The 15611-nt window shown below is 36.2% G+C and overlaps 1 protein-coding gene across 6 annotated transcripts in view; it reads right to left on the reverse strand.

Moving 5' to 3' along the window:
• Positions 1–15611, reverse strand: part of DMD (dystrophin) — a 2246075-nt gene that overhangs the window by 1594210 nt on the left and 636254 nt on the right. For all 6 annotated transcript variants that reach the window (XM_055393453.2, XM_055393450.2, XM_055393451.2 and 3 more), the window contains one exon: positions 6555–6705. In XM_055393453.2, coding sequence (XP_055249428.2) covers positions 6555–6705 — 151 coding nt within the window. The remainder of the gene's footprint in view (positions 1–6554; positions 6706–15611) is intronic.

Consider the following 15611-nt stretch of genomic DNA (forward strand, 5'->3'; position numbering starts at 1 on the left):
AAATCTCTATTTTTTTTAAACTTTCTCAAGCATTGGCCATATTATGCCTTATATAACACATAACGGCCACTTGTTTTCTGTGTCATTATCTGATATACGAGCATGTGAGCTTCTCGAGGAAGATTCCATGCACAGTAGGTCTCTGTATTTTTCACAACAGCTATTTTGCTTTAATAAGTGCCTGTTCAGTGATATGGATTAAAATGCAATGGAATGAAATGAAATGAAATATCAAATCCTTTGGCAGGATTACATCTAAACCATCCCATTACATGACTATCCAGATCATTTTAAAGGTCACCAGAAGAGATATTTCACAATCTTGGCAAATCCAAATGTTTGTGATTAACTAAGCTTTAAGGAAAGGATAGGTGACTGTGCTTCTAAGAGAACATTTAATTTGTATTAATCAGTACTTAACAAAGAACATTTATTAAAGTCATAATATCATGTACATGTCACACTGATACCTGTACATTCTAACAACTTGTAAAGTAAGGACTTTGTTGATGCTGTTACTAAGTCAGTGTAACTAATAACAAAAGTCTAAATCTCAAAAGAATTGGAAACTTAGTAAACTAACCTTTAAACCTCATCTCAGTGTGATTGAGCTATGAGACAAGATTCTTGAGTCAATTATTTTCTTTTTGATTAAAATACTCTCCAAAATAGCAAACTTCTTTCCATTAATGAAATTTCAAGCCCACAGCAGACTTCTATTGTCCTCAATAATGTTGTCACTCCTTCAAGGGAAATCCTTTCATTCCTTATCAACATCACTAATAAAATCTTTCTCTTATAAGACAGAAATAACCAACCAGAATTATTTCTGACATGTCCCTTCACAAGAAGATTGAGAGGTTCAATTTGTTCACTCCAAAGAGAATCACTTTTGGGTGACTTGGATCTAAAGTCAACCTCTAAATTCTTTCCCCAAAGCAACAGCGATGAAGAATTACTGGTCTCTTCCAAATTTTGCAGCAAATTGGACTTTTCCCAGCTACTCAGAGATAATAGTTTGACTAGATTTAATAGTAACCACCAATATAGGATCGATGGCTTTACCTTGCCTAATTGGCAGATTCAGTAAAAGTGACTTATTTCCATGACATTTCACGGTGGTTGAATTTCTAGCCTGCCTCGTAATAAAATGCTGTTGAAGTGAAGATAGCAAAGGATGCTGTCACAGAACATAGAGAAGCATATCTGTAATATGCATGGTGTGCTTGCAAGAATTGCCCTCCAACTGAGAGAGAGATCGAGAGCAAGAGGGAGTGAACGGAGTGCACACCAGAGCCCTCTGATGTGAGAATTTAAACCCATTCCTAGGAACAAAACCTGTGTCTCTTCTTTAATTTTGTTATCTTTAATTATTTCTATAAAATAAAGTGGATGGATATAATGTTTATGGATATGAAGCTAAAACAACTAAATGGTCTACTAGGTGAAAAGCATGGTGATGTAGAAGGCTGGGGCTACTTTCTGACTACTCCAAGGTTAGTGATGTATTTCACTGTCAGAAGGAGAAATTTCCTTATTTCCCAATCCTTGGGAAGAAAAGCTGCAAAGTTAATCAGTGATTATTTAAATAAGGTTTTAGTTTGAATTCAGTTACCTAAGCAAGAACATTTATCCTTTCTTCTGTTTCATGAAGCATGGAAAGACTAACACAAATAATTTACTTCTTTTAGTGTATCCTTCTAAAAACTATATGTTGCCAATTTAAACAAATTTGTCTACTTTATAAATTATTTGATTTTATCAAATTTTTGTCTTCTCACTGTAATTACTTCAAGTAACAAAAAAGAAAAATCAACTGTCAGACTTTCTCTTTGCTATGTAATACATTTTTTCCTTGTCTTAATGTTGTAAAAAATAATATATTGTGAAGTGGGTTTAAACAATTAAAGGTAGAAGCTAACCTCACTTTCTGTGCCAGTAAACCAATTCCTTCCAGTTTTCCTTATGCACTTATATGAATAAATCCCAGATATAAATGATTATACAATCAACTTGCATTAATTATGTTGCTTCCTTTTTGTTTCAAATTATTCTCTTCAAAACAATTTCATACTCATCAGAAATGGCCCATTTTCAAGTAATGGACAATCTATTCAAATTTTATGACAATATTAGACACATTTCCATTCCATTCACTATTTATCTTCCAGAGGAAAGTGCAAAACCTCTCAGGTAATTGGCAGAATACAAAGACCCTGGATGTCCTAACCTCCATGAGGTCTCTGTTCCTGGTTTCCAGGTAAGACCTTTGCACATAGCTATCCTAAGTCATTCACACTCATGGCTGCCCTACCATTCTCTGCCACTTCTCTCTCGTGGACCTGCTTCCTGGCTTCCTCTTTAGACTCCGGGCAGCCAGGGCTGACATTCTTCCCTCTGACATTCAGGGTCACTGCCCACAGTTTTGCCCTTGCTGGAAATGCATGACATTCCAAAACTAATGGAAACTTCGAAACCAAGACTGGAAGGCACACTAAAAATCAATGGGCTCAACACTTTCATTTCCAGTGTGAGGATATGGAGAACCTGAGAGATTAAATAATTTCTTAAAATTACGCATGTAGCTGATGGTAAGCTGGGATAACCCTCAGACTTCCCAGGTGAGAAGGTTGTCTTAGCTTGGGTTCCTTCCTGAACAGCTCCTAAGCCAAGTATTGGGGTACAAATGGTTTATTTGAGAAGTCATCTCAGGAGATATTATGAAAGGGCGGGACTGTGAGATAGCTGACCTTGAGGACTTCTGGGGCCCAATCTTGCTGGGAAACCTCTGAGCAACTCTGGAAATTGAGAGATGCTTTGGAATCATCCTGACATGGGGCAGGGATTTGAGAATATTAATCTATCATCTCCCATCCCTCCTTGGTTAGTGGCAGCTCTGGCAGTACTAATTTTTGCCCATGTTTGAACTGGCTGAGATTCTCCTATGGCCAGCTAATGCCCTCAGACTGAGAGGAAGTCACTGGTGTATATAGAATCTGTCTGCACACAACTTCCAGCATAGGCCAAGGGGAAGCAAATGGGTATAAGGTCTATCAGAGGAATACATGATGCACACAGCAAAAGTGGTCCAGGTCAAGGTCTAGCAATGGTTCTAACTTTATCAGATGTTCAACTAAAATTTATGTGACAAAGGGAATCTCTTTTAGTCACAATTTACATGTGAAAATTAGAATACAATTGATGCTTTACTTTTCCCCAGTGGCATAGTAGCCAGGATTACCATAACTCTAATTCTCCCCAAATTGCTTGACCTTAAGCTGTTGTGGCCAAAGAATGGTTTTGGCTGCAGCAAGATCAAAAACCAGCTCCATCTGTCACAGAAACTGAAGCTCATGAAATAAGAAAGAATTCCAGGACTTTGACAGAAAGGTCTCCTTCATCTGCATGAAGGAACTGTGAAGCCAACTCTGTAAAAACTATATTTATATACACATACATTATATATATATATATATATATATATATATATATAGTAAAGTTGGGTGAGATACAGATTTAGGTCTGAGTTAAGACAGCAGATATTTCCTTTCAAAGCCATAAATCCAAGAAGCACAGAATCCTGAATAGAGTTGTCAGACAAAATCCAGGATGAGCAGTAAAATCTGAATTTCAGCTGAATAAGAACTAATTTGGGACACACTTTTACTGAAAAAAAACTCACTGTTGATGTGAAGTTCAAATTTAAGTAGCTTTAACTAGGCTAGACTTTTTGCATTTTTATTTGCTAAACCTGGCTACCTAGTCTTGGACCAGTCATGAAGGTTCTTCTGTATGTGTGTGTGTGTGCACGCACACACATGTGTGTCCTGATGGACTGAGCAAGACTGTTCCTACAATAAAATCCAGAGCTAGCTAGTTTTATAATGGTAATTAGAATGAAGCATTGTCACAATGCAAATGATTTAATTATATTTATATACAAAACCATAAAGACTCCACAAAAAATCTTAAGAGTAAATGAATTCACTAAAGTTGCAGGGTACAAAATCAATATACACAAACCTGTTGTATTTCTATACAATGACAAAAAATATCAGAAAGAAAAATATTTTAAAAATCTGATTTACAATTACATCAAAAGAATAAAATGCCTAGCAAGAAATTTAACTTTAATTTGCTTAGCAACAAGTTGACCATTGAAGTAAAAGACCTGTATGCTGAAAACTGTAAGACACTGACGAAAAAAAACTGAAGACACAAATAATTAAAAATATATTCCATTCTCATTGATTGGAAGAATACTGTTAAAATGTCCATATACCTAAAACAATCAAGATATTCAATGCAATCCCTATCAAAATTCCAACAACATTTTTCATGGAAATAAAACAAGCAATCCTAAATTCTGTATGGAACCACAAAAGACTCCAAATAACCAAAGAAATCTTGAGGAAAAAAAGAAGAAAGCTGGAGACATCAAGATGCCTGATTTCAATTCATATTACAAAACTACAGTAATCAAAACAGTACAATATTGACATAAAAAACAGACATATAGATCAATGGAATAGAATAGAGAAATACACTCAAGCATAAATGGTCAATTAGTTCACAACAAAGGCTCCCAGAAGATACAATGGGGAAAGGACAGTCTCTTCAAAAAAAAATGGTACCAGGAAAACTAGACAGGAACATGCAAAATAATGAAATTAGACTGCTATCTTTTATTTTACACAAAAAATCAACTCAAAATGAATTAAAGACTTGAATGTAAGATCTGAAGCCATAAAACTCCTAGGAGAAATCATAAGTGGTAAACTCCTTGACATCAGTCTTGGCAATTTTTTGGATCTGAGTCCAAAATCAAAACAAACAAAAGCAAAAATAACCAGTGGGAATGTATCGAACTAAAAGGCTTCTGCACAGCAAAGGAAACCATCAACAAAATGAGAAGGCAATTATCAAATAGGAAAAAAAAAACACTTGCAAAGCATATATCTGATAGTGGATTAATATCCAAAATATATAAAGAACTCATACATCTCAACAGCAAAAAGATAAATATCTGATTAAAAAAAAAAAAGGTCAGAGGTTTTCTTTTTCCAAAGAAAACATACAAAAGGCCAAAAGACACATGAGAAGATGCTCAACATCACTAAGGAACTGCAAGTCAAAACCACTATTATCAAAAAGACAAGAAATAACAAGTGTTGGGGACAATGTAGAGAAAAAGGAATCCTAACACACTAGGTGGGAATGTAAACTGTCACAGCCACTGTGAAAAACAGCATGGATATTCCTAAAAATAATTAAAAATAAAACATATGATCCAGCAATTCCGTTTCTGGGTATTTATCCAAAGAAAACAAAAATACTACCTTGAAAAGATATACGTACCCTCATGTTCATTGCAGCATTATTTACAATAGCCAAGCCATGGAAACAACCTAAGGAGTTGTTTCCTAATTCATCATTGATGGATGAATGCATAAAGAATGTGTGGAGTATATATATATTGGAATGTTGTATATATTCCACAAAAAGACAAAAGAATAATAAAATCTTGTCCATTTGTGACAATCTGGATGATCTTGAGGGAATTATGGTAATAAAACATGTCAGACAGAGGCAAATATTGTATGATTTCACTTAAAAGTGTAATCTAAAACTCATTACAAACAAACAAAACAAAACTTACTGACAACAGAATGGTGGCTGCCAGTGGGGAGGGGGCTTAGGCACCAGGTGAAATGGGTGAAGGGGCTCAAGAGGTACAAACTTCCAGTTATAAAATAAGCAAGTCACAGGGATGTAATCTATAACATGGTAACTATAATCAATAATATTGAGGTACATATTTAAAAGGTACCAAGAATGTAAATCTTGAAAGGTCTCTTTACACACACAAAGGATTTTGAACTTTATATGGTGATGGATGTTAACTGTAGACTTACTGCACAGATCACTTGGCAGTATTACAAATATTGAATCATTATGTTGCTCACCTGAAATGAATATGTCAATTACACCTCAATAAAAAAAAATGGATGCTGAAAAGAAAATTTCTGTAGAAATTCTAATCACAGAAACAATAAATACTTGCAGGTAACCAGGGAGCATAACCGTAAATGTACAAGATAAGATGGAAATATTAAAATTATTAGATGCTATATTTGACAGGAAAGCAATGTTACAGATGTCCATTTTTCATTAAGCTTGGCCTGCTGTAAGCAGACCTTATGAATTGAAGGTAAAAACACATTTAAAAAAATCTTGCCTTATTACGTAAATTTGCTTTTCAGGTAATCCCTACAGAGACTCTCTTCCAGGAAACCAAAATTTTAATAAATCACAGAGCCGCATTGTTCTCTTCCAGTAATATATTTGATTTTTTTTCAAGTATGAAAAGTCTAGCTATTTTGTATTCAAAAAAGTAAACACTGCAAAAATATCAGGCAAGAATTATTTTAAACCTTTTCTCATTTGAAGCTTTAGTTCTTTCTTATCTGCAAACCATGGCATGTGTATGTACGTAATACACATATACACTGTTTGTTTTCCAGATGAAAGCAAAAAGCATAAAATACACTAACCTTATGTTGCTGTACTTGGCGTTTCAGGTCCTCAAGATCAGGTCCAAGGGGCTCTTTTTCCATTTTCCTTGTTCTCTCTTCTGTTTTTGTTAACCAGGAATTTAACTCTTTCAGTTGCTGATTCTGGAGATCCATGAGAACCTTATGTAAACTGAAAATTTGAAAGATACCTATTACTGCTTCTGTTGAAACAACTTTACTATTATTAAACCTATCACTAGGTAAAACTATTGACATTTGAATGTGTGTTAACATGGGTTGGCATTTGTTGGACATTAAGAAAGAAGGTAAATAAAACCCATCATCAATCACCTCTGAAGGTATTTGTTCTTCAGCACATGATCGTACACACATTCCAAGTTTTAGAACGTTTCACACAGCTAACTAAACGCGAACGTGATAAATAAAGTGAGCACCATCTCTGGTAATTGAGCTAGTGATGTATCCTCAATTGTTTGCTTTTATGTCCATTATTTTAATATATGTGTGGTGATAAAACATGGCTACAAATTCTGTCATGCCATTAAGAGATGGAGTCAATGTTCCATGCTCATGAATATGGACTGTCCTTGTGATTTGTTCTGACCAACACAATATGGCAGAAATGACATTACACAAGTTCTAAGTGTAGGCTGTAAGGGAATGAGCACCATTTGTATTCTGTCTCTTGGGACCCAGCTGCAATGCTGTAAGGAAGCCCAAGCTTACTACTGAATGATTAGAGACCATCCTGAGAGTAACTCTGGAGGATAAAAGGCAATCTTAAAAGTTATGCTTCCTGATGAATGAAGCCCAATGAATGACCCCAGCTATACCACAATCTCAGAACAACAAACTAGATGAGCCCTATCATATTCTTGATCTACAGAATCATGATGTAATTATAAATTTTTGTACTAAGCTGCAGTTTTGGAATCATTTGTTATGCACAAATAGATAAGTGAAAGAGTATTTTTTTTTTCTATCAAGGATGTACACATTAGTGGGCTGGACAATGGATTTAAAGTCCAAACACTTGGTTTTAGTTCACATCATGGCTATATGCCTTAGAACTAAGTTCTTAAATCTTCTCAGTGTGAATATCGGCATCACAGACATGAGATGACATCTTGCTTATAAACCACACAACTTCATAGTAAAGATGAAAAGCAAAATTTAGGTTATTTCATCTATTAATTCAACAAAATGTTGAGAGACAAGATAGAAGTGTTAGTACAAATTGTAAGGTAAATATTCTTTACGAAGACATATTTAAAGCATTTTTGAGAACCATGGTATACTGCACAGTGCTCTTAAAATGTCAATAAGGAAGATATAATTTCAATTATTTATTATTCTTATTTATAAATTTTTTACCAGAAATTTCCATTAATCAACATATTTAAACATACAAAATACACACATAACTGAGAGTGTTTAAAATTATACCATTTATCATTACAGCTTTAACCTTTTAGAGACACAGGTTCCCTGAGGCACATTGTAATCAGAAGTCTATGAGAATGAGCTTTCGTTTATCAAACAGAAAAAGTAGACATTTTATTTTTATGGGAAACAACATAAAGCATCCATTTAAGTGGAAGCAAAAACTCAAAAGTTACTAGTTTAAGTTTCTTAGACAATGAACACCATCCTGGCATTGCAAGGTATATAAATCTTTTACTTTATTGGTTCAGTCCATCCCTTGAGAACCGACTTGATAATAAGATTTCATGAGAATTGGCTGCAATATAATTCCTTGTGTTTGCTGTTTTTCCAGCCTGGTCTGTCCTTACATTGAGCTAAAAATGTCACATTTCAGAAACTAAAGAAAAACATTTCATATTATTATTTATAGTTAAAGAAATGTTTCAAGTCAAACATACATGTGTTAGTGTTAATAAGGAATTTAATTTTAAAATATCATTTTTTTAACTTTTGGAGAGATGTGTCATCCAACAAATATTCACTGGGTTCCACATCTATTCTAGAAACTCCTATTTGTTAGAGATGGACAAAAGAAAACATCCTCATATTCGAGTAGATTAGAGACTTTTAAGGAAATGTCTATGTCAACAATCATAATAGTATGAGGAAATCATTATAGTTATATTTGTATACATTCACAGGGGACATAAAAATGGCTACACGTTGACCTGGGCTCTTTACAAATGATGTCATTACACAACACAGAGCCTGAGAGTTGAGACTTGAAGAACTGAGTCACATACTTATTAAATGTGGAATTACTGAGTACTTAGATACTACGAACGGTGAAGCAACAAAGACCCTTCCAGTCATGGGGCTTACCTTCTGAATGGGGGTCACAGATAATATATAGTTCATGAGGCCATTAATTAATTATAATTGCGATCATGCTATGAAATGAAAGTAACTTAATTGAGTTCATGACGTAAGGAAAGACTTTTCTGAAGCACTAATATTTTAATAACTCTAAAGTCTTAAGTAAAAGAAGGTGGTGAAGAGGATGGGGTAAACAGTTTCTAAATAGAAGGAATCCCCTGTGCAAATTTCCTAAGGCATTAGAGGACCAGGAAGGCCAATACAGTTTAATGATATAAGGTGTGGGAGAGTTATACAATGTCATGAAAGTGAAAGAAAATGGAAGTGAAGTGGTTCAGTCATGTCCAACTCTTTGCAACCCCGTGGACTGTAGCCTACCATGCTCCTCTGTCCATGGGATTTTCCAGGCAATAGTACTGGAGTGGGTTGCCATTTCCTTCTCCAGAGGATCTTCCCAACTCAGGGATCGAACCTGGGTCTCCCACATTGTAGACAGATGCTTTACCATCTGAGCCATCACAATGTCATACCCTACACTAACCCATGAGTTCTGGGAAATTTCTCGAGCTCTGCCTGAAAATGTGAAGTCTGAACCTCAAGTAACCTTTTATGTTTAACAGTGATTTCACCTTATGAACCTAGACTCAGAGACTAACCACAAAGAATGGATGTACCAAAAAGTGTTTTCTCAGGTATTGCATCTTTTATAGGTGGAATTTAAAAATATGGAGCTGAAGGTTCTTGGAGGAGGGGCTGGCATGGCTGGGTGGAAAATGGTATAATGGGACACTCAGTATGGAACCTGCGTGGTTCAATATTTTAATGACTGGTACAATCACATCACTGTATCCTAGCCAAAGAAATCCCTGCTTTTCCTCTCTAGACCAATGGTTCTCAAAGTGTGGTCACTTGAAACAACAGCATCATTCCATCCTCTTGGGGGATGTCTTAGTGTGTGTGTGCATATACACACACTGAGCTTATGTGTGTATATACACATACATATTTATATACAGTGTGTATATATATATGATTTTAATGTATATAAGAGATCATATAGCTTAGGATGAAAAATCAACAAAAATTAAGTATAAATTTACTATTTTAAGGAAAAGTATTAAATATAAAATGATAAAGACAAGTGCAGAGATAAGAGAAACTGTGAAAGTGGAGCATGATTAACTTGTGCTTGAAAAACACTTAAAGATTACATTTTGTCTTCATTATCACTTAATGAAGTAGTTAATACTGTTATTTCAATTCTGAGGACACTGAAACTTGGAAAGGTTAAAGAACTTGCTCAGTGTATCTCAGTGACATGTAAGTCAGTATATAAATGCTAAGCTGTGACTCAGGTCTGTGCTCTTAACCTTGAATCATTTCCTTCTTTATTGATAAAATGTTATACTAGGTTGGGTCATATGAAATTGCTGGTGTTTGAGGTTTTTATTCTGTAAAAACAATACTTTCATTTCCAACTAACGTTCAAGATGCAAATAAATTAGGGAAATTTATCAAATTCATAAAATAAAAATCTACCACCACAGGCAAGGAAAGAGTTTGCATTTTTCTTGGTTTCATTTTATGGTTTTCAAGTGGTTATTTAGAAAGGGACATAAAATCAAAGGGAGAATGGAGCATAAATATATGACTGGCACTCGAGAGAGGAGGCAGCTGAATTGGAATAAAATAGCTCCAGACAGGAGACAGTCCTGACAAAGTCTAGAGACAGAAGCATGTCAGGATATGACAGGACGAACTGCTGCAGCCAGCCTCACACTGTAAAAGTAGCTGAGGACAGATGGAGACTAGTGAAGCCAAAACACGGAAAGAGCTTGCCACTCTGAGGACACAACTGAGTCACAGACTGAATGGTTTGGAGTCACTCCAACTGAAGATTTATTGTAATATAAGATGATAGATATCCTATGGCTTTAACCAGTGCTTCCCAAACTTTAATGTGCATATAAGTCACCTGGGAATATGTCCTAATGGATTTTAACTCAGTGTGTCTGAGGAGGGGGCTGAGATTCTTCATTTCTAGCAAATGTCCAGAGGATGCCAATGGTACTGGTGTATGGATCACACTTCAGGAAGCAATGCTGCAAACCACTTTGAGTCCGGTTATTTGTTAGGGGCAGTAAAAAGCACCTTAAGGAATACCATTTTCAAATAATTGTATATGGAGGTCTGTCTCCCACCTCACATCCACTGCAGGAACATCACCTTCATGAACAGAAAAGAGATCAATGCAAACATAGGATTTGCTTCACAGAGACTCTGCTGGACTTGGGGGAAGCATTTATTCCCTAAACAGTAGTGCCCATTAGAAAGTGAAAATTGTTCAGTCATGACTTTCACTTTCGCTCTTTGCAACCCCATGGATTATACAGTCCATGGAATTCTCCAGGCCAGAATACTGGAGTGGGTAGCCTTTCCCTTCTCAGGGGATCTTCCCAACCCAGGGATCGAACTCAGGTCTCCCACATTGCAGACAGATTTCTTCCCAGCTGAGCCATCAGGAAGCCCAAGAATACTGGAGTGGGTAGCCTATCCCTTCTCCAGGGGATCTTCATGACCCAGGAATCAAACCAGGGTCTCCTGCATTGCAGGCAGATTGTTTATAAGCTGAGCTACCAGGGAAGCAGTTTCTATTCTAGATCTGCTCTTGTTGTTTTTCAGTTGCTCAGTCTTGTCTGTCTCTTTGTGACCCCATGGAGTGTAGCATGTCAGGCTTCCCTGCCCTTCACCATCTCCCAGAGCCTGCTCAAACTCATGTCCATTGAGTCGATGATGTCATCCAACCATCTCATCCTCTGTTGTCCCCTTCTCCAGCCTTCAATCTTTCCCAGCATCAGGGTCTTTTCCAATGAGTCATATGTACCCATCAGGTGGCTAAAGTATTGGAGCTTCAGAATCAGTCCATCCAATGAATATTCAGGACTGATTTCCTTTAGAACTGACTGGTTTGATCTCCTTGCAGCCCAAGGGACTCTCAAGAGTCTTCCCAAACACCATAATTCAAAAGCATCAATTCTTCGGTGCTCAGTCTTCCTTATGTTCCAACTCTCACATCTGTACATGACTATTGGAAAAACCATAGCTTTGACTATGTGGACCTTTGCTGGCAAAGTGATATCTCTGCTTTTTAATATGTTGTCTAGGTTTGCCAGACAATAGAGGTATTACCATCAATCCTAATGATACAGGAAATACTATTAGCCCCAATTTACAGATGGGTAAACAAATGTTTACCTGAGTCAAAAAGCAAGGAATGGGGGGTTTGGGGGGGTGGGAATTGGGCATTGTGGCCCAGGGGTCTGCTTCACCATCATGCTGTCCAGGTGGCACTAGTAGTAAGAATCCACTTGCCAATGCAGGAGAAGCAAGAGACATGGATTTGATTCCTTATCTGGAAGATCCCATGAAGGAGGAAATGGCAACCCACTCCAGTATTCTTACCTGGAGAATCCCATGGAAAGAGGAGCCTGGTGGGCTACAGTCTATGGGGTTGCAAAGAGTTGGACACAACTGAGCACACAGCACAAGACATACTACCTTACTAATGTTACTTCATTTTTAGAGATAACTTTTAAATATATTCCTCATTTCATTTATGTCAGTGATTATCAAGAAGGAAAAACAGAAAAATAAAAGGTCAGTAGGATTTTCTCAATTTTTGTTATTAACAGATAATTTTACTCTTTTTTTCTGACTTAAATGAGGAGAGTCAAATCCCTTAGCGTGAGATTTCCATTAATGATAGAAACCACAATACACTTTGAGACCCAGTTTTGTTCAAACATAAGGTGACCAGACATTTTAAACATTTGCAACGTTTCATTAAATGTATGAATCAGAAAACCTGATAAACCCCTGGCCATAAAAGCCAACATTGCTTTAAAATAGAAATGCAATATTGGTAAATTTAAAGAATAGTTTCAATAACACATGTACAAACACATAAAGGCTTTTTGTCATATGGCAGTAATGAATGGGCCATATGAAGTACATCCATATTTTTCAATTCTCATAGTTTAGAACATTTCTCAAAGCTCACTGAATGCCCTGTGAAACATAAAGCTCAAAACTAAGCATCCAATAAAACAGAGACCCCAAACGTATAAGACTTTCACCACCACTGTCACCTCTACCCTACCCCCTCTACTGTCACTATCTCCACCACCAATCTCCGCCAGTTCCCTACATTTCAAGTCTATCACCAGCATTTTTGCAGGTGGTTAATCCCTCCTGCTCCCCTGCACCTCCTTGCCTCAAAAACATCCATCCTCTCTCCTCCAAGTCCCAATGGCATCTTCAAAGACCCACTTGTAAAGTCTGACACTGGTCAGTAGTTTTCTGTTTCTAAATCATAGGCACTGGAATAGTAGGAATTTCCATTGGAGAATAAATGGAAGATAAAAGTCTAACAGCACCCTATGAAGGGTTTCTTTTTTTCCCACCAAAATGAATGTTCATTCTCTTCTTTACAGCATCAGCACTCCCCCTAATAGGTGCACTGCTATCTTGGGTCAGGGGAGAAAGCACAGAGATCAGGTCAGATGCATTTTCCCAGAGCTCCCACTAATTCTCATCGTTCCCATTCTATTACACCCTGCAATCCCGTCTTGGGAGAGCACAGTCTTAATTCAACAGTCTCACAGGAAATATTTTAGAAAGAACTCACCTGCAAAGTTTGCCTTTCAACAGAAATGAAAGTATCCACACTCCCTCAAAATCAAACATGTATTAGTATTTATTTTCCCGCAAAATGGAGTGTGAAAAATAGTACTGTGTTTAAAAGGATTCTGTGAAACATAAATACAGTTTTCAAAATACTGATCTATGTTATCCCTCCATCCATATAGCTCAACAACAGTTTAATTATTGACATTCTTCAACTATCCAGAGCAAAATGAAAGTTAAAAATGCTAACACATCTATTTGCATTTTGCACGTTTACATTCAAAACAGTAACATAATAAAGAAGCTGCATGGCTGGATGCAAAAGATTTCTTGTGGCAAATACATTAAAGAGACACTCAAGACAATCTTCCTGATTCAATACTTACAAAATGAGTGATGAAACTCCCAGATGTCATCACAAACCAAAGAGGACTCAAATACAATGATTAGAAATCTGTTTAAATTATCTCTAGTGAAAATGAGGTATGGTGACATTCTGAGATCATAATCATTTATACGACAATAGAAGCCCACTCTCAACTTCAAAAATTATGTCACTCTATAATATCTGGCACACACTAGACACATGATAAATATTTCTTGAATGCATAAATAGTATCAATTATCAGATATAAAAAGATATAGTACAAAAATGTATACACTTTTCTAATCAGAAACATCAGAATTAAAATTATAATATAAAAACATCAACTTCCATTAAATGTTCTCATGTAAAGACAGTTCACTAATTTAATTAGCATCATTTTTTTTAGCCATAAGTGAGAATGGTGTCATTTTACCTGGCACACAGTTTCTCAAACACGCCTAGCTCACTCCTGCCTTGGAATCTTTATATTTGCTTTCCTTTGTCATAGCCATCAGCATGACTGTTCCATCCCTGTGATCAGGCCTCCCCTTAAATATTACCTTAAGAGGGAGGCCTTCCCTAACTGACCAAGTACGCACAGTAATTCAATGGTTCATTCTTTAAATCTACTCCCTGCTTTCTTTTTCCTGTCTTTTCCATCATTTAAAGCCATGTGCTATGGTATACATGCTGTTGTTGTTTAGTCGCCAAGTCATGTCTGACTCTTTGCGACCCCCAGGACTGTAGCCCACTAGGTCCTTTGTCCATGGGATTCTCCAGGCAAGACTACTGGAGTGTGTTGCCATTTCCTGCTCCAATGATATACATATTTTACATATTTTCAACTGTCTCCTCCCATGAAGAAGGCATGCTCAATAAGACAAAGATTTAGTCTGTTTTGTCCACTGATACTTCCCCAGTATCTATAACAGTGCAGAGAACATAGGAGATAAGAATTGTTAGTTAGACAGATGAATGAATAATTAAGCTTAATTTCTAATTACCATTATTTATCTCTGTGAAAAAGCACTGTTCCAAAAAATGTTACACTCGACTCTCATTTCTATGATTCTAGAGATTTGGCTTTCCTACTCATAATTTAATGAGAGTCACATACTTTATATTATTGGAACAAGTCATGTCTACATTTTAACTGAGCATTATTTATAAAAAAGGTTGTCATGGACCATCATATTGATTTGAACCTGATCAAATTACTATATGCTAATAACTGTTACTTATTAGGCCACCAATGAATTGTCAATACTCTCACATTGTCTGTTGTATATTCTTTCACAAGAATCTTGCTATTTATCAATGAGCCATGAGAGATGATGGCAACATCTGAGTACTGAATGAGACATCACCAGCACCATTTTGAGAGTTTCTGACCCACCTCAATTGATAGAAAAACTAGGGACTTAGGAATCACCTGAGATCTCATTAAACTGTAGATTCTGATCATGCAGTGTGAGGCCTGAGAGTCTGCATTTTAAATTAGCTCTCTGGTGATGTTGTTGCTAGTGGTTCTTGAACTACCTTGATCTGCAAGGAATTCTAATATGATTAGAAAAAAATGAATTCATGAAACAGCATTATAGAATGGCAAGTAAGAGACTAAGATTATACTCTGCTAAAAAGTTCACTGCAGTCAATTCATTTAACAGAACTACTTAAGAAACACTTTCATTCATTGATCCATTCATTCATATATTCACATG

Source organism: Moschus berezovskii, chromosome X, assembly GCF_049115385.1.
Source record: "Moschus berezovskii isolate FMDL1 chromosome X, NW_MosBer_1.0, whole genome shotgun sequence".
In the NCBI taxonomy this organism is placed as follows: domain Eukaryota; kingdom Metazoa; phylum Chordata; class Mammalia; order Artiodactyla; family Moschidae; genus Moschus; species Moschus berezovskii.